At 37.6% G+C, this 20,677-nt stretch overlaps 1 protein-coding gene across 5 annotated transcripts in view; it reads left to right on the top strand.

The window, feature by feature from the left end:
- SLC12A7 (solute carrier family 12 member 7) overlaps positions 1-20,677 on the top strand; it is a 291,778-nt gene that overhangs the window by 189,378 nt on the left and 81,723 nt on the right. Inside the window, exon 1 of one of the 5 annotated variants that reach the window (XM_072605352.1) lies at positions 5,259-7,487. The exons of the other annotated variants lie outside the window; for them this stretch is intronic. Within the exon in view, the coding sequence (XP_072461453.1) occupies positions 7,454-7,487 (34 nt within the window). The 5' untranslated portion in view covers positions 5,259-7,453. Of the gene's footprint in view, positions 1-5,258; positions 7,488-20,677 lie in introns of those variants that run through there. 5 annotated transcript variants of the gene reach the window in all.

Genomic DNA, 20,677 nt, shown 5'->3' with positions numbered 1-20,677 from the left:
CTGTGCCTCGCACACTCCCTCCTCCTCTTTGCCTACTGGCTTCCTTTATGTCCCATTTAAAATCCAGTCTAATATAGGAAACCATTCCTTAACCCTTCTCATTTTCCTGTTTTAATTATTTCCTAGTAATTATTTCCTAGTTATCTACATGCAGCTTGATATATTCACACATTCCAACATACACATTTGCTTGCATGCTGCCTTTCCCATTGCACTGTAAGTTCCTTGAGGACAGGAGCTGTTTATGTCCCTTTTTGTGTACCTAGCAGTTAGCACAGTGCCCTTAATAAATTTTTGTTGCTTGTCTGCCTGTTTTCTATAGGTAAACTCCCCTGGATCATGTGAACAGATGACAAAAGTAAAAATGAACTAAGCTATCCTAAATCTGAGTGTCCAGTCCCAGCTGTCTGTAAACGCCATGTTAAAAGGAATGACATGGTATAAGCAGGAAATCCACACCATAGATTTCCTGCATGTCTCAGGTTACCTAATATTCTTGGAGCAGTTATTCCAAGGCAGTGACTTTTTAACCTGGGGTCTGTGAATTTTTTTTTTAATTAATTTATTTGTTTTCAGTTTTTGCTATCATTTCCATGTCTTAAATTTTCTCCCCCGCCTTCTCCAAGATGGCATGCAGTCTTATATGAGTTCTACGTATACATTCTTATTAAACTCATTTTTAGTCATGTTGCAGAGAAGAATTAAAATAAAAGGGAGAAACCATGAGAAAAGCCAAAACAAAACATAACACAAGAGAAAATAGTCTGCTTCATTCTGCATTTCTATTCCATAGTTAAATTGATGGTCTGTGAATTTTAAAGAATATTTTAAAAGTAGTTTTCCTATATGATTTTCCTTTGTAATCTACATATTTTTGTTTTCCTTTATTCACTTAAAAGTTTTCTGAGAAGCAGTTTATAGTCATCACCAGATTGCCAAAGGAGTCCGTAGCACAAATAAGGAATTATAAGATTGGTGACAGGTGTGTTTGGGGAACCTAGTTATTCCTTCAAGGAAGTTTTTTAAAAAAATTTAGGACTGAAATTAGAAGCCCAGAATTCAAGTCCTGTTCTGCTCTTAACCATGAGGCTGTCAAATGAGCTAGTTGGCTCACGTCCCTAAGCAGCTTTCTCTTCCATAAAATGGAGTCCTAAATTAATTTGAAAATTACTATTTGTCAGAGTGCCATAAAGTGTACAGTATTTCTGTACAATCAGAAAGTAAGGCACATTCTGATGAATTTATTATTTATTAAATGTGCAATTTGCCTTGACACTTGTCTATTGATTGTCTTTTGTAATTCATTAATGTTCAGTTAATATTACTGAACCTCCTAAGTGTCAAGTGTAGAGGTAATACTAGGCTTCTGCCAATAAAAATACTATGTCCTAGCCTTGGAGTTAGAATTCCATTGATAAGGAATTGATTTTTGCATGCTTTTTTGGTGTCCTGAAATTTTCTGTTTTTTCCTTATGTCTTCCTGCTTACTCCTTTAAGTACAATAATGAATTCCCTCAGATGCACCAAAAGAAGTGAAAAGTGCTTCAAAAATCCTCTTTTACACTAATGGTTCATAATATTAAGTTCATAATATTAGATTCCATTTAGTCTGACTCTTCGTTTGCCACCCAGACTGACCCTCATGCATAGCACTATTCCCAGAAGGTATCAATTCCTATGGTGAGTCGATACATTTTTACTTGAGTGTTGATTCTAGAAATTCAGTACTTGCCCTACCCTGGTTGTCTTTGACTGTAGCAAGTGTCTCAGATTTGTTACTTTATTTATGACCCCTATATGGGGTTTTCTTGCAAAGATACTTGGTGTGGTTTGCCATTTCCTTCTCCAGCTCATTTTGCAGATGAGGAAATTGAGGCAAATGAAATTAAATGACTTGCCCAGGATTGCATAACTAGTAAGTATCTAAGGTCACATTTGAACTCTAGAAGAGGAGGGAGTTTTCCAGACTCCACCCAGGCCTGGTTCTGTCCACTGTGCCACCTAGCTGTCTATTCATGCAATACCATCTAAATCTCCGAAATAAACCTTGAGAACTATGTTATATCTTTCAGATAACAATGGCTCTCCCTCACTCAAAACAAAGTCTAGTGCAAGTCATGTCATCATTTCTCTGATGGCATGGTCTTCTTTGGCACTAAGGACGAACACACACAGACACACCCTTTGTGAGAAAGAGTGAATGAGATTGAAACTATACGTTAAAACTTTAAAAAAGGAAAAAAAAAGAATGAGTGAATGAATGAATAAGCATTTATTAAATGTTTCCTGTTTGTCAATTATTGGGTTATGAACAGGATACAGGTACAAAAAAGGATGAGTCTCTTTCTGAAGGAAACACATAGGGAAGTGTAGTGCCAGGGTAGGGACTAGATCCATTTCCTTGTAGTCCCTTGCACAGGGAAACCTTCAGACCTCTTGAAATGAATCAGCAGAGAGCTCACTACTTTTCAAGGCAATTCTTCCACTTTACTCCAGTTCTTCTTGTGTGTTTTGGATCAAAATCTGTCTGCTTGTAACTTTCTCTCGGTCCTCTTTCTGCCCTATATGTACATAAATCTAATTGTTTTTTATGACATTCCTTCAAATATTTTGACAGCTGTCATCAAGCTGAACCTCCTTGACTTCTTCAGTTGTCATTGGTTCCTAGACTGTTCATTCATCTCATCCATCCACCCTGTTGTAATGTCTTTACACTTTTCTTTAAAAAGTGTGACATCAGAAACTGAATACCATACCAGTGAGAACAAGATCTGTAGATTGTCATCCCTGTTCTGTACTGGTACAGTTGAATTTTTCTGAATCTAAATGCAAAACTTTATATTTAATCCAGTGGAACTTGTGTTCAGCATGAGTATTTTAGTCAAGTCAACAAGTATTAAGCACCTACTATGTACCAGACACTGCCCTAAGTGCTGGAGAGACCAAAAAAAAGGCAAAAATAGTCCCTGATTAAAGGTGCTGATAGTCTAATGGGGGAAACAGCATGGAAACAACTGCGTACAGACCAGCCATATCCAAGATATATTAGAGATAATCTCTGAGGAAATGAATATTTTATAATATATTTATAATCTGAGTATTATAAAAGGGATCAGGGTAGGCTTCTTGAAAGTGGGATTTCAGGTGAGACTTGAGGGAAGCCAGGAGGTAGAGATGAGAATTTCAGGCATGGGGGACAGCCAGTTAAAATGCTTGGAGATTGGAGTGTCTTGTTTGAGGAACAGTAAGGGAGGTCAGTGTCAGAGTTCTTGCAGGGGAGCATAAGAAGATTAGAATGGTCAGAGGAAACTAGGTTCTAAAGAGCTTTAAAAGGCAAACAGGATTTCATGTTTGGCCCAGGAGATGTCATAGGGAAACACTGGAGTTGAGTGAAAGGGGGCAGGCAGAAGGGTGACTACTTTTCTTTCCTTTTTCTTTTCACATTCATATTAAACATTTTCACATTAGTTGTCTAAAGAAGAATTAGAACTAATGGGAGGAACCATGAGAAAGAAGAAACAAAAACAAAACAACAGAAGAAAAGGAGAGCAAATAGTAATGCTTTGATCTGCATTCAGACTCTGCAATTCTTTGGATGTGGATAGCATTTTCTATCATGAGCCTCTTGGAGTTGTCTTAGATTCTTGCATTGTTGAGAAGAGCTAAATCTATCAAGGTCAGTTATCACACATTGTAGCTGTTACTTACTGGCTACCATGCTCTCCTGGTTTTACTCATTTCACTCAGTATCAGTTCATATAAGACTTTTAAAGTTTTTCTGAACTCTGCCTGCTCATCATTTCTTTTGGCACAATAGTGTTTCATTCATATATCACAACTTGTTCAGCCATTTCTCAATTGATGGGCATCCCTTTAATTTGCAGTTCTTTGCCATCCCCTCATGGGGTGACAACTTTTCAAGGCAATTCTAACACTTGACTCTAGTTCTTCTTGTATTTTGGATCAGACTTTAGCTTTAAGAAAATCACTTTGATAGCTGAGTGTGGAAGATGGATGGATTGGATGGGGTGAGATTTGAGGTTGGGAGATCAGACATTCTCATTCTTTTAATATTTGAAAATCTTAATTCTCATCATTTTGTCTATGAACTATGACTATAGTCTATGAACTAAGCTTCTCAGTTTTCATCCTTCAGCAGATTTCACAAACCTGTTTATCTTCATATCAGTTGTTCAGCTGGACCAGGTTAAGGATAAAGCCTTATGGCATGCAAATTGAGAACTCCCTCTAAATTGTCAATGAACCATTAAGAAATAATTTAAACTTCTTAATGCATTTGCTTAAATGGGGGTTAGAAATCATCCTGAACTCATTCCACATTGTTTATTCTTTGAAGTCCATTTATAGAGAAGTTAGCTGGACATAGGTGACCTTACCCAGATCTACTTGTTAGTGGGACAGTAGTGCTCCTGAATGCATTTTTAAGGCCAGGTTATTAACATGGTTTATAATTTGTTGAAATTTCTTCAAACTCTTAGTAAAAAACAAAAAATTGTATATCACCATTGGGAAGAACCCTTTTAAATCATTTGATGAAGGGTGAAGCCATATTTAACTTTTGTAATTTGCTCTTCTTTTAGGCCAACTGATTTCAGAATCTTAGTCCCTTACTCATGGCCAGGGAGACCTGAACCTGAAGTAGGGCAGAGGGTATGGGTAGGTAGCAAGTATAATATACACTCATAAAGCTTTTTCATTGGCCTGGAACAGTCTATATTTACATCCCCTATGATTCACACTTAGCTTCCTAAAACATTCTTAATTTAATCTATCCCATAGTTTTTATCCTTTTGACCTGAGCTTATCCTTTTCTGTGAGAGGTTGCTAAATTCATTCTGATGACAGATCTCGAGACTGTTTGGGATGTTTTGAGTTAATTATGGAAGCTTTGAATGGGCTTTCTTTTTAACCTGAAAACCGAGATGGAAGCCAGCAGGAAGCAGGACTCATTGGCTCAGATGAATTTAGAGGCTGAGTAAATAGAAGCTTATTTGGGTCTTTGAGGATGAAGAGGGAAAGATTAATGGTGAACAAAACTGATTAGTGATGTATGGTTATTTGTATGTATGCCAGTATAATATAAATACATAGCAATATACATGTATATGGTAACATGTATACATACTGATACAGTATGTGTATGTAGCAATGCATGTGTGGCTTAATATAATAAGATGTATACACACATTAAATATTTATGTTTTTCATACACATTTTATTATATACGAATTACATGTGTATTGTATACTATATGGATGTACTCATATGCCTATACATATATTGTATATACATATATGTTCTAGATATTTGTATACTGTATACAGATATTGTATACCATAACTGTATACGGTGAATAGTGTGTGTAAAGATGGACAGTATTTCTGATAGTACAATTGAAGTTCCTGGAGAGTGTTATGATACTCATACAGTAATAGGACTATGTAGTAATATGTATTGTATCACTTTTTTAATATCACATTATACATAGGGTGTGTATTGTGTGCTGTATATATATACACATATATTTGTGTTCTATATGTAATTAAGTTTTCTATGTTAATATTTTTGATAGCAGTAGAATTCAAGCTTTGAAATTAAACTATACTGTTATAACCACTGATTGATTGACAAGCTGTTTAGTTCTATCAGGAAAAATAATCAATAGACATTTATTAAGTGGTACTATGTACCAGTGCTAGAGTTTGAAAGAAAGGCAAAAGATAGACCCTGCCTTCAGGGGGTTTATTGTATAAAGCTGGAGGCAAGTGTGCAGACACCTTATATGTTAGAGCTTTGAGTGGGATCTCTTTTAAAGTAGAAATGGTGATGGAAGCCAGCAGGGATCAGGACTCAGTGGCTCTGATGGATTTAGAGCCTGACAAGTGCAGGATAAACTGGAAATATTCTATAGATCATAAGGGTGCTGGGGGAAAGGCTTCCTGTAGAAGGTGGGATTTGCATGAAGCTAGGGATGCTCCATTCCTGTATATATCTCTCGTTCTGTTTACCATCCGGACGACCAGAGAAAGGTTGCATCCCGTCAGAGAAAAGTATATTAAGTACTTGGTAGTTTAGAGCAAAAACACTTTACGTTTATTATTTCATTTGATCCTCACAATTACCCTGAGGTAGGTGCTGTTATTTATTACCTCTATTTTACTAATGAGGAGACTGAGGCTGGAGGGGGGAGGTTGATCGACCTGCCTAGGGTCACAGCCAGTAAATGTCTGGGGCAGGATTTGCACTGTAGCATTTAAGAGATCCCTAGGCCTAGTAATGAAGAACTCCCTCTGCTGCTGCCAAGGCCTTCTAATGAAGTGATGTTAAAGGTTGTGTTCTGGTTGATTGTAGAATTGTTCTACTGGTAGAGAACTTAGAGACGATTACTTACAGTGCACTGAGGACCAGAGAAATTAAGGACCTTTTCCAAAGACAGTAGGAAAGCCAGGTCTTTTGACCTTTATGTTCATGCTATTTACATAAAGGTTGCTGAGTACAGTGAGTTTAGAAATCTCATCTGAAATTGAATGTAGGAGGAACCAAATCCTTCTGTGAGGGACTAAAGTAATGATCACATGATGATTGCTCAATTCTGGGTATTTCTGTAATCCTGTGATTGAGGGTAAGAGATGAATTCTGTTAAGTGTTAACATAAGGCATACTTTGGTGGTTGCTCAGTGTGGATGTCAGAACAACCCCTGAAAAAACTGTTTCTGTTGAAGTGAAATTCTTGAGTGCCATATAGCTTAAGGGGGAAAATAACTGTAATTTGTTAGGCTTCGGAGGTTGGGGGATGAGAAGGGGAAGAGTAATGTAGAGAGTATTATATTTAATCCTGTGCACTTTTACTTATACCTAGGATTAAAAAACCTGGCCCACAAGAGTCACAGTATGCCATTTTACAGATGATAGTGTAGCCATTAGATCAGATTAATTTCCCTATTGTACCTTTTCCCTAATGTGGTTGCCTGCTGGCTTCATGATTGTTCTTGGGCACGAAGGCTTGGTTGGAGGGTCAGTATAGATATACCTGCAGTTACCTTGGGAAGCCTCTGTTTTAAGTGTTAGTACTTGAAGATACCTGATCTTCGTTATTTAGCCCCTTCCCTTATCTGTCAGTGATGATTATCCCCTCTACTTAATTCTCTTGGAGTGTTTTGGAGTATATTACTGCTGCTGCTGCGGGGGCAGAGCTGGTTGGGTTTCTGTGCCATGTGTCTGGTTTATAAACTGCGAACCCTTGATGCACTTGCCTTGGGATTATCTACCACAATTCACTCTTCCTAAGAGTATTTGAGGACGTGCAGACAAGTGAGTGGGGGCAGCGCTCTTTCACTCACTGTCCTTGCTGTACTGACTAATGAGCACTGAAGAAGAGTCAGGATTTCTATTCCCATCTTTTTTTTTTTTTTAACTTTTTGATCTTACTATTATGAGTGAACATGATTATGAAGAGGCAAACCCAGGTGAGTTGTGATTTTTTTTGGGGGGGGGTGCAGTGTCATCTCTTAAATTGTCTTTTTAAAAACTAACTAGGAAGAACAAGCTCCTCTTGTTCCCTTCTGTGGATAGCTGTTGAATTGTGTATGTTGATAGTATTTTATTTTTAAAAACTTGGTGAATTAAACAGCTTAAGCTGATAACTGATTTCTTTCCCTCAATTTAGCATAAAATGATCATTTTCTGCTTTTCTTTTTTCAGTATTGCAGAGGCTAAGGCTTAGTAATTGTGCTGTCAGAATTTTTCCTTATGTAAAAGGATTTAGAGACAGCTTAAGTACTGCTTTTCTTTCCCTAAACACCCCCCCCCCCCCAAAGCACACTTAGTTGGAATTTTTCTTCTAATTTCATTGTATTGATTAAATTTAGATGAAAAAGCCAAACTTCAGCCTAATGTCTTAACAGTTAACCTTTAATGGGAGTACACCCCAGGAAACACATTTTTCCACAAGTTTTAGATTTCTTAATATTTATCTTCAAAAAATCCTGTAGCTCCTATAGGGTTTATTATGTTTTCCTGAAATCATCAACTAAACTTGCTTTATTTTATCTAGTATTGTACAGGTGTTAGAGCAAAGTCTGTAACGAGTATATTTGATTGGCTTTTCCACTGTCACTTTAAAAATTTCTCCCTTTTTAGCAGGGCAGTTAAGGCAGTTGTTGAATGACCTTATACTCTTCTCAGTTGACTTGCCAAAGTTAAAAAAATATAAGTTGCTTCTTATCTTTGTTTGTTCATATATCTACCTACAGAAAGTCAACTCCCTAAGACTAAAATTTGCACAACTGGTGTAGTAGGGGCCATTCCTTCCTTGGGGTCCCCTGTACCAAACTATACGTCTAGTCCCTCCCTCCAGAAAACAATCCAAGACAACTCTAAACTCCTTCTTGTCCATTCCTTTTCTCTAAAGTCATAATTTAATGAAAGTCATAATTTAAAGAGCTTGCTTTTGATACCTCAACATGTTGTGTTTGGTTTAGTTTTTGGTGTGGTGTAGCCAGAGGATGCTGAAATAGCTCACATAGGGGGATTACAGGGATTTGGTTTTATTTTAGATAATCAAGATCTTACCACATGAGAAAAATAAAAAGCCAGAGTTAATTATAAGAAAGTGAATTATCATTAAATGACCCTAAACTTTGATATTTGTGTATCTTCCCTTGATTAAATCAATATTTGTGAGATATATGTGCTTGAATCCCATACTGTATTTTTAAGGGTCTGGGGCAATCTAGGGTAGAGATAGCATGGTGTCAGAGAAAATAGTGTTGGATCTGGTGGCTAAATCAGTATCTATGTTGGTATGAATCCCTCCACTGTTACCAAGTTTGATCTTTTCTGAGTCTGGGAGAGCACTACCCTCTCTTGAGTGTCAATTTTTTTTTTTCATTTCTAAAATGAGGATAATATAATTCTGAATATTGGAGTTGCTGGTTTAGAAGAACAGTACCTAAATAAGCAAACTCTACAAATCAGGGTCTGATTATTGTTTAGAGTAGACTAAAGAAAATGATAGAGGCAGCTAGGGGCAAGTCACTCAACTTGCTTGCCTAAGAGGCAACTGGCTGGAACAATGGATAGAGCTTGGAGTCAGGAAGACCTGAGTTCAAATGATCTCATCTCTAAAATAAGGAGATTGAATTAGGTAGGGAGCCTTTTTCCAGCTGTCAATCTATTGTTATTTTTGGAAACTAAGGAGAAGATTACAGCTGGGGCCATGAGGAATGGTAATAGGCCCCGTGCTGCCGTCACCATATTCAACTAGAAAAACTGAGTTTGGGAGGTGGAATTCATTCTAGACTGAAATTAAATCTCTGAAGGTCTTGACACCACAGCTTTATAGTATCTTAGGGTGATGAAGCTGAAAAGAACTTGAAAAGTAAAATAACTTGCTTAGTCACAAAAACTGACCCAGTGGGTTTGTCCCACTCTACTTCTTAATGTAATTATTAGCAGATTTCCAGCGCTACCCAAAGCTGGAAGAATTGGTCACTGAACTTTAGTAACATTAACTTTGAGTGCATAGGACAAATTAGCCTTGACTTTAATTTATTCCAAAGAGTGTTAAAAGGGACCTTTAGAGATCATCTACTTTAGTTTCTTGGTTTAACAGATGAGAAAGTTAACTTATAAACAGGCTGCGATTTGACTCAAGTTCATATAGCTAGAGAGTGATGGAGTTGGGATTTTTCTTTAAATTCAGTGCCCTGCCCACTGCACCACACTGGCTTCTTTGACATGGACTTATTGGGAGATGTAGATGGTGTGTATTAAGTGACTTTCTGCTTCTAGCAGTCCCTTACTCCAGTCATCTTGTTCTTCAGGGTATTTAATTGGAAATTTTCCCCCTAACTAATTTTGAGTAAAATATCAGCACATTAATATTATAAGACCACGAAATGCTTATTTTTCTGCTCACTGGGAAATATATACAACACTGAGCTTTTTATGTTTTTATGAAGTAAAATTTCTATGAAACTTAAAATGTTTGCTTGTTAGAAGAATGAACTATGTGCTGTTTATACGTAGTGGTTTATACAGCTACCGATGTTCGTAGAGTCAGTTGGAGGACTCAAGTCATTTAGTCCAAATCTACGCTCAGACTAGAATGGCTTCTATAACCTGGGGGTGGTCAAGCAGACCTCCAGTGGAGGAAAAGCCCATTCCAAAGTTGGTCAATTAAGTCAGGAGTCAGCTTGCTTTGGTGGAGAAAGAGAATGCACAAAGGGGTGAGAGGTGGGTGGGAATTTCACTAGAGGATGAATGGGATGAAACTAATGGGAAGAGAAGGTAGAGTTGCTCTAAGTTCAGAATTTTTATTCTGTGTTCTTGGTCAACAATGACCTTTGGACTGGAAAGGATATAACAGAAATGGCTCAGAAGGAAATGAAACTGAAGCTAAGTAAGCAGGGATGGTGAGAAGGGAGCCAACCCATAGCTGCTCTAGGGGAGCCTGAGGTCAACAGGTTCAGATAAGCCCATAAACTAAGGTCATGAAAGTGGTAGTTGCTGAGAAGTAAGTGATTTTTGATAGATTATGAGGAGGGAGAGGAGCTACTGGACTGGACAAGGTCAGATTTTGCCTCCATTGTCAAAGAAGGTGTGTTCTGCAAAGGCCGCTGAACTTGATTTTGTGTTGGCAAAATACTGGAACTTTATCAAAGGGATGGTTAAAGAATATCTGGAAAAGGAAGCTGTTATCACAAAGAGTGAACATGATTGCATCAAGAACAAGTTATGAACAACCTCATTTCTTTTCTTCGGTAGGATTACTAGACATATCCAATTTAGCTAGATTTTAGCAAAGCATTGAAAAAGTCTTTCATGGACTTAAAGTGGTCAAGTTATATAGAAATGGACTGTTGAGTGCATTTAGGTGGATCTGGAATAGTGGCCAGAAACGAAGAGTAACCATGGCTGTTGTGATGTCTCTTGAGAGGGGGTACCAGGAATCTGTGATTGGTCCTGGCCAGGTTTTATCAACTGTCTGTATAAAGGCACAGATGGCAGGCATTCCAAATTTACAGCTATCAAATTAAGGAAGGATAGCTAACATTGGATACGAGGGTAAAGATCCAAAAAGATCCACACGCTAATTTGGATGGAATCTCTTCTTGGGTAGTATATTGAATACTTAAAATGGATGAAATCAACTTCTTTAGTACATTATGCAAGATACCTGTTTATCTGAAAAAAAAACATAGGACAGACAAGACTAGGTTGAGATTCTTGTCTGGACATGGTCAAGTTGAGAACTTGTTTTGCTTGTCCATATATACACATTTTAAACAAAGGCATAGTTTTTGAAGGAAGAAGAGAGAAGGTAGGGAGAGAGGGAAGGAAAGAAGTGAGGAGAGAGAGATAGAGAGTTGAGTGTGTGTTCTTAGGTCCAGTCTCTTACTTTACATGTGAGAAAATTTAAAGTCCCAGAGAAATAACTTACCCAAGCTTTCCTATATAGTGAGTAGCTGATGCTCTAAGCCACTAGAAATAAGAAATCTAGCTACGGGCACTATCCAAGAATATTTGACTTGGGGATGGGGGTGAACATCAGATTGCACATTGGGTTAACTTTCCCAGACCCCAGGATTGTGCCAGAGAGCAGCTAAGCTAGCCTTGCTGCTTCCCACTGCTGCCCATCATGGGGAGCTATGTAAGCTAACATCTCTCCCTCATTGCAAATATTGTCAGCATGTGTAGATCAAAAGCTTTCCTCAAACTCTGACGTAGGCTGTACTCATCCTCATTTTCCAGATGGTGAATTTGAAGCTTAGGTGAAGATCACATAGCTAGTAAAATTATGGCAGATGTGAGATCCCAGCCACGGTCTTCTAGTCTATTATTCTTTATGTCTGTGTTCCCTGCTCTTTGCTTTGTCAGTTGTCCTAATTCAGTTCTACCTAATACATTCATCCTTACTTAATTATAGGATTAGCTCTAGTCCCGTTCCCTTTATTTTTATTGTTGAGGAAATTGATGTCTAGACAATTTAAGTGACTCACCTAAGCTCACTTAATACACAGAAACCAAACTGGGATTAGTGGTGGCCTCTAGATTACTACTTTCTTTTATTATTTTACTATGATACTATTCTAGATCTAACATCCTGGATACAAGTCACTTAATGCCTATTTGCCTTGGTTTCCTCATCTGTAAAATGGGGATAATAGCATTTATCTTCCGGGGTTGTTGTAAGGATCAAATGAGATAATTATAAAGTGCTTAGCATAGGGCCTGGCACATTCTTTTCTCTTCCAGCTCTTTCATAGTTGAAAGAGAATTTTTTCTTTCTTTTCTTAGGAGAAATATTTCTTCCTTCTTTTTTTATATACTCTTTCCCCTTCTCGCTTAAGTTTGTTGAAAGAAAAATTGACTCTAATTACCAAATATAAAGTAAATATTAGTGCTAATGCTTTTCTTTATCAGTTTTGAAGTGAAATTAGAAATGATCTATCTGAAAATAGTGTTGGAGGAGAGTTGAGGAAGGATAGGTGTAGTAATGCATTTCTGTTGGAACTGTGAATTAATGTAACCCTTCTGGAGAGCAATTTGGAATTATGTACACAGAGCAGCTGATAGGGCCATCTTCTACTGGCTGACCTAGAGATTCCACTGCTAGGGATGTACCTCATTAATGAATTAATGAAATTAAATTTTATAAGAAGTTTCTTTATACAAAATACTGAAAGCAGCATTTGTGATATGTGTGTGCGTGTGTGTGTGCATGCGTACGCTTGTGTCTCTATGTCTGTATATGGCAGCTAGGTGAAGCAGTCTGGCCTCAGACCCTAGTTGTGACCCTGGACAAATCACTTTATCCTCTACTCAGTTTCCTCAACCATTAAGAAAAGAACCAGCAGAGGAAATCCTAGGTAGGGGACTGTTGAGAAAATCAAAAGCGTCAGTAACTTGGAAGAGAGGTCCAGGAGGCTGAGGATTGAGGTCACTGAATTTCTGGCATCTTTGTTTATGAATGTTATTACTATTATCTAAGTTACTCTGGTCTGAACAAACATCAGATAAAATGAACACTTCCTGTAATATGGTAGAACAGGGGATATTGTGCCTGAAACGTAGTCTTTTGACATCATTGTTAATGGTTTTAGTAGAGGGTTGGATTCAGAGGCAAGTGGCCACAAGGGTATACAGAAGGTGGACAGCAAGGAAATTGGGCAGCAAATGTAATTTTCTTTTCCCCCCTAGGAGTTGGGAGGATGACAGAGTTAAGTGAAGGTTTCAGGCTGGAGGAGATGTTGGCATGTTTGTTGGCAGTGTAGGTGAGGGGCCAGTAGATAGAGGAAACAGTAAGAAAGGAGGAGTGATTGATGTGAGCTACCAAATAGGGATGTTACTAAGGTCATAAGTATGGCCTTGGCAAGGAAAGGGGCCAGCTTTAAATCAGAAGGGGAGCAAAAGGTGGGGGGTGTGAACGATGGTTAACATAGAGGTCTTTTAAAATGGAAGCTTTCAAAGGTTTAGAATTACTTCCCAAAGTTGGACCTGAGTCCCCCTGCTGAAGACTGTGGCCTAAGGCACTTGGGGCAGAGAAGGGGAGGTCTGGGACTTTCTCAAATCACATGCCTTTCCTGTCTCCAGTACTACATAGACAGTTTATAATGAGGTCTCTGAAACACTACAAGATTCTGCCATACTTTTAGAATAACCACAGTTTATATATAAATATATTAATATAATATATAATAATATAGAATATATTAAAATATTATTACTTATTAATTTAGTATATAATTTACTTATTAATATATAATGTTAATATATAATTCCTTATGTTAATTTATAATGTTAATATGTAATATATGATCTGATTCCATGTCTTAATATAAAGTTTGCCTTATAAGTATTCTATTTTTAATGTTATTTTCTCTGAACTTAAATCCATCAAATAAAGCAGGCATTTCCATATACATGAATGAATAGGAACAAAAGGATTATATATGAAATTGCAAGTCTTTTACGTATTTCTTGCCTTTTCATTTTAACTATATAATAATTTCATTCAGTGGCGTTCAAAGCTGTCTGCCCTACATCTTACTGCTCCTTGGCCCTAGTTTTGTATATTTTAAAAACAAGGTATCATTGGCCTTGTTTCTTTTTTAAAAAAAAAAGTCTTCTTATTTGCCCAGTTACTTATCTTCTTTTCTCTGTGAATTACCCCTACCCCAAACTTTTTTCATAAGCAGCAAAAAACTAATGGAGTTGCTGTACTACTTTTAAAGCAATTTCCCAGTCAGTATGGAGGAGGCAAATCAGGAAATTTGGCTTTTAGACCTGGCCATATTACTTGGTAACTGTGCGACTTCAGGCAAATGACTTACCTGTTCTGGGATTCCGTTACATGCACAGAGAATATTGGACTAAATTTCTCTAACATTCCTGAATATTGTCTTACACTATAATACCAGCATATAATGCTGGTGTCATAAGACGAAGGAAAAATAGTATTCACCTTGTAAGCTTTCTGTGTTACTGTTGAGGAATTCATCCCTGTACCGAATGGGGACGTAGCTCAGAGTGGAATCTTACAGAGCTCGGAGTTTGTAAAATTGTTGAATATATATGTGGCCCTGAATCACCGTCCTCGCTTGAGATCACTGGTCAGTCCTTGCTGTGGCCACACACCTCAATCTGAACCATAGCAGGTAAGGGTATATTTTGTGGGGAGTTGGGTTAAATAATTTGTAAGGGCCCCTTCCAGTGTTAAAATTATTAAAATGTGCAGTTTTCCCTGGTTCTTCTCCTTTCTTGAAAAATTGAGGTAGTATGACAACCCATCCCTCTCACACTAATGGAAAAGAAAAACATAGATATGCTTTAAAATGGTGCCTCATTTAATCACATTAACCCCATGTGGTTGTTTGACTTTTATAACTCATTATTTCTGTTTGTCCTCCATCCACCCCACCCCCTGCTCCCATCCTCTGTCTGGGTCTCGTAGATATGACTTTTAAGAATTCCTTTATTTATTGTATTCCTCATGTAATATCCCTTATTTCTAAATAATATCTTTCTGTAACAAGACTGTCTATCCTTTTTGGGCTAAAGGGGAAAAATGTGGAATCCTATTAAAGTAATAGCAACTTTTTGTTTGGTTCAAGAAGATGAGAAGTGGAAGAAGGCCGGGATAAGAGGACGGACTGCATTGATTTAAGTAGGTCTCTCCCTTTAGGCTCCTTTTCCTTTGATTTACCTTGAAACAGACTCTAGAGTGTCAGCTAACTTGTTTTGTTCATACTCCCTCCTACCAGAAGCCTTCCCCAACCCCTTTTAGTTTATGGACATTCCCCCTATTAATTATTTCCTGTTTATCCTGTACATAGCTGGCTTTGAATATTACTTGTTTTCACGTTGTCCCCTTTACCCTCCCCCCACTTTAGATGGCAGTAAGCTCCTGGACCTTTTGCCTCTTTCTCTCTCCTCCATGCTTACTGTGTCTGAATACATAATAGGGGCTAAATAAATGTTTATTGAATTGGATACTGCTCCTTTGTGGAGATAGAAAAGTAAAACTTTTTAGCTTCTAGATAACTGGAACTATTGCTCTAAGTTGCTACTAAGACCAAACCTTATCCATAGTGCTATACCCAAAAGTGATCAATTTCTATGAAGAGTCAATGCATTTTTTTCTTGAGTGTGAATTCTAGAAATTCAATACTCACCCTACCCTTATTGTCTTTGACTATGAAAAGTAGACACTTTATTGTTGAGTTTCAGTTATCTCTGACTCTTCACGATTCCATTTGAGATTTTCTTGGCAGAGATACTAGAGTGATTTGCCATTTACTTCTGATCATTTTACAGATGAGGAAATGGAGGCAAGCATGCTTAGGTGACTTGCCCAGGGTCACACAGCTAGTAAATGTCTGAAACCACATTTGAACTCAGGATGATCCAGGCCCAGCACTCTATCCACTGTGCCACCTTGCTGCCCAGTGTCTCAGCACAAGGGGTTAGTGGTAAATAATTCTTTTTGACAATATATAATGCCGAGGGATCTTTAAAATAAGAATGAGAAGAAACTTCTTAAAAACAATTCAGTTATAGCTTTATTAATTGATCTCAGAGGTTAACAATAGAATCATTTGAGAGCTAAAAGGGACCTCATATATCCTCCAACTTTCTTAGATGCTAATATCCGACCAGTCATTTTTACAGGTGATCCCATAAATGGCCAAGAGAGAGAAAATCAGTTGTTCATAGACTAACAGTTAGTTGGTAGAAGAACTGGGCCTAGAAACCAGATCTTTGGACTCCTACTACTCTAGGGCTTTTGCTATCATGTGCTGCAGCTCATTCATATTGGATAGTACTTAAGTGGCTGATTTGTCCTTTCTGAATGTAAGAATAAAACATTGTTTCATTTCTCCATCAAGAAAAGGCTTAACGTTGTTCATTCATATGAACAATTTGACCAAGATTGTAGTTTATGAGTTTGAGTATTACTTAAGTTATCTTTTCAGTAGCATATCTCCCCTGGACTTTTGCCTGAGAGGGGAAAAATTTATAGGAGTTTTTAAAATTACTGTTTGTGAAACAAAATCTGTGGGTCTTCAATCTTTTGAATACAGCTGATTCAAGCAACAGGTAGTAGTGTTTGCAAACATTCAGTCAACTAGATAGATGCCAAATAGGAATTTTTATATGCCTATAGCTTTGTATTTTTAATTAAAAATCTTCCTAATATGAACCTAGCTGTCTCCTTGTTCCTGGTTGCCAAAATATTAAGGAATACTTGTTAGAAGAACTAGGGAAATTTACTATAAAAGAAAATACTTAAAACAACGCAAGATTACTGTTGAAACATTTGAAGGCATGGCTTGTGTATCCGCAGCCAAGCGATAGAGTATTGGGCCTGGAGTCAGGATGACTCATCTGGCCTCAGGCTGGCTGTGTGACCCTGGGCAAATCCTTTACCCCTGTTTGCCTCAGTTTCCTCATCTGTCAAATGATCTGGAGAAGGAAATGGCAAACCACTCCCGTATCTTTGCCAAGAAAACCCCAGATGGGATCACAAAGATTCAGACATGACTGAAATGACTGAACGACAATTTAAGGGATAGATTTAGGAACCATTACCCTTCTGTCACTCAGATTTGCAACCTCATTCTGATCCTTGATTTCTCTGTCTTGCCTCACATATCCATCCAGCTGTTATTATTTTGTACTTTCTACACTTACAATCTCACATGCCTCTCCTTTTTTCTACTGGGAAAGCCTTTCTTTTAGTTTCCTACTATGTCTCTTCTCCTCTCCAATCCATCCTTCACACAGCAGTCAAACAAATTTTCAGTTACTCCTTTACTTAAACTCCAGTGTTTCTCTCGTACCTTTTGGAGGATATATTCACTTTTCTCTTTGGCATTTATATATTTTATATACAATAATTTTAGCAAGTTTTGTATAACAGATTTGCAATTTCATGTGCAATCATCTTGAAAAAAGATTATTCTGTTTTACTATGTTATAGAAATGCTTGTTTTATTTCTTAAGTTCAGAATGAAACAAGTCCTTCACAGCCTGTTCCCAGTACCTTCCACACTTGCTTCTTGCATAAATGTTTCTTATGCTTGAGACCTTATCTTCTGTCTTTCTGCCTCTGCACTGGCCAGCCCACATCCTTGGATTTCTCCCCCTCCTCACCTCCATATTTTAGAAACCCTCCTTTTCTGTAAGTCACCTTTAAGCACCATTCTCTATTGGAAGTCTTTCTTGAACCTTTTGAGCTGCTAGACCCTCACCCAGAAGAAGAAGTTTGGATAGTGAGCTGACCTCAAAGCTGGAAGGACTTGTATTCCAGTCTTGCCTCTGACACATACTGACCCGATGACCCTGGACTACCCAGGCTACTCGGAGTATATGAAAGTATATTTCCAAAGAAGGTGCCCATATGCCTTGGTTTCCTCCTCTCCTGTATTTTCTGTATCATTCAATGGGTAGTCTAGTTCTTCTCCCTAAATTTTTATATTCCAAACTCCTCCCCTCTCCCAAGGAGTTCCTTAAGGACAGGGATTATTTTATTTTGTTTTATTTTTATCTCTACTGCCTCTCCCTTTGTGAGGACTTAAATGACTGACTTGTTCTGCCTTGCCCTAGAGGGCCACAGCAGTTAGATAAATGAAGGTTACCAAGTTGCAGATTTTGAGTTTACATTAGGGGAAAAAACTTCCTGTAAGAGCTGCTGGTAAGTAGAATAGACCACTTTAGACAGTAGTAGGGTGGATTTCTCTTTTTGGAATGTTGTTCATCCTTTGATCTCTAATAAGACGACTGGTGATCAGATCAACTGGGTGATTGATGTCTTAATTTACAAATGAGTTGGATTTAAGTGAGGCAGAGCTGTGCAGAGTCATCGGCCTCACTCCCTAATCCAGAGTTGTCAAGAGTCCAATGGTAAGGCACAAATCAAGATGCCGGGCAATGACCTAGTCCTTTACATGATGACAGTGGGAGGCTGAAAGTTATGTTAAGAATATGTAAGACATATTCTTGTCAGGATTTTTGTTAAAGTATAAGTTGGACTATATCCAATTTTGTGACTGACTTGTCTCACTTTCTCCATCTTTAAGATGGGACTGATATTTACACTCTCCAACTAAGAATTGTTTTGAAAGAAAGAAAACTATAGGACTTTGAAAATTTGATTCAGTGGAAGAACATTGGTTACTTCTCTGTAGGTGTCTAAAAAGGTGGGTATTTGGATTAGATTCAGTTTTCTCATGTGTGAAATGAGAGGGTCAATCACCTGGTGAATAAATCTGTGGTTCTCCAGATCCTCCAAATTTAATCCTTGCATTAAACTAAGCCTTCAGAAAGCAAAGCATTTGGACCATATTGATCTCCATGGGTTTCTTCCTTCTTTAAATGCTTTGTCCTCCAGAGTACTTGGGAAATGGTTGGTTGTTGTCCTTTGTCCTTGAAGAGGACCAAAATGACACAACTATGTTGAAGTCTGGCTTATTAGAAGGCTGTGCCACAGGTTGGGCATGTGAACATTTGGAGTGGAAATATCTCTAAATTTGTGCATCTCACATTTCTTTTGAGCTACTGCAATTCTGCTTCTCTTTAGAGCACAATGCTTTCTTTGATATGAGCATACCATACTGGACAGTCCTTTGTCGGTGTCTCCTAGGTTATGTAACCAGTTCTAAACCTGGCAAATACTCGGATCCTAATAAATGCTTGTCAGGAATTATGAATTAAATGTCTACTGGGTACAGAGAGCACTATACTAAGGGAAGGGTAGAGTTCAGATAAGTACAACTGGGACAATAGTCCCTGATTTTCTGGGGCTTACATTGTATTTTGCCCTTGACCTTTATTGACTGAACCATCAGATTAGACTGTTGTGTGTTTTAATAGCTCTGTATCATTTACACAGGGACCCACGTAAGCATTTGTCAGTGTAAATGACAAAACCTTTGTGGAATTCATGTTTTTCCTTTTTTGTTTTAGCTGTGCAATATCTACAACCAAATCTGTTGACTGGTCTTTTTACTTTTCAACTTCTTTAAGATGGACTCTAATTAGTAGTTTGGTCTTTAAAGATTCCTTTTCTCATAGGGTGTTTTAAAGCACTTAGGCATTGCTCTTAAGTGCTGGTGATAGTAAGTGTGGTGAAAAGAGACTTGATCCTAGAGTCAGGAAGATTTGGGTTCAAATCTAGTTTCAGACGCTCAATAACTGTGTGACCTGGGCAAGTCACTTAACCTCAATTTACTTCAATTTCCTCAAGTGTAAAATGAGGATAATAACAGCACTTACCTCACAGGTTATGAGGACCAAACGGGGTGATGATGAAGTGTTTAAGAAAGTGCCTGGCACATAAATGCTTATTCCCTTACATTTCCCCAAAGAAAGGCAAACACAGGTTCCGTGCCCTCGAGATGGTCCTCTTGTGATGTGGGAGACAACATGCATATAGAACTAGGTAAATACAAGGCATGTTAGGGTATAAATGGGAGGCAGTGTCAGGCAATGCAGGCAGCAGACAGGAGACTTTTTGCAAGATCCCAGTGCCCATTCTTCACTTTTTAGTTAAGATTGTTTTGAAGACAGTCATTTGTATTCCTGGGAAGGAACAAATTTGGTTGCTTTTTGTATTTATTAGAAGCCACTTGTGGTTCTGTCTAGAAACTTCTCAGAAATTGGGTTTCTCTATAGGTTATTACTCTGCAGGCACATACACAATTAGTTGTATTAATGTGTTAATTGTACATATAGAGCTAATGATTATATTCATGTAATTATAATGAATAATTTTAATAAATAATATAATAATAATGATTAAATAGTAGTCTGTTAAGAAAAATAAGTAGAACAGGTCAGTCCCTCCTGTGAGATTTCCATAGTGGGAATTTAATTGAAAAAATGAATTGGAGATTGATTTTTTTCATTTTGTGTTCTTTGTATTAGCATTGTATTCATATCAGGAATAGGTTCACAATATAAAATGATAGAATACTCACTTTGGAGAGGTCTTTAAGAGATAAGCTAGTCTAGCCTATCTTATTTTTTTAGATGAAGAAACTAAGGCCCAGAGATAGTAGGTTATTTGTCCTGAATCTCACAGCCCACTTAGATATTAAGAAATATATTAATCTTTAATTGAAATCATTTAATGTTTTAATTCAGTTCATAA

This window comes from Notamacropus eugenii, chromosome 4 (genome assembly GCF_028372415.1).
Source record: "Notamacropus eugenii isolate mMacEug1 chromosome 4, mMacEug1.pri_v2, whole genome shotgun sequence".
In the NCBI taxonomy this organism is placed as follows: Eukaryota; Metazoa; Chordata; class Mammalia; order Diprotodontia; family Macropodidae; genus Notamacropus; species Notamacropus eugenii.
The sequence above is the reverse complement of the archived record's forward strand: the minus strand, read 5'-3'. Positions and strand labels throughout refer to the sequence as shown.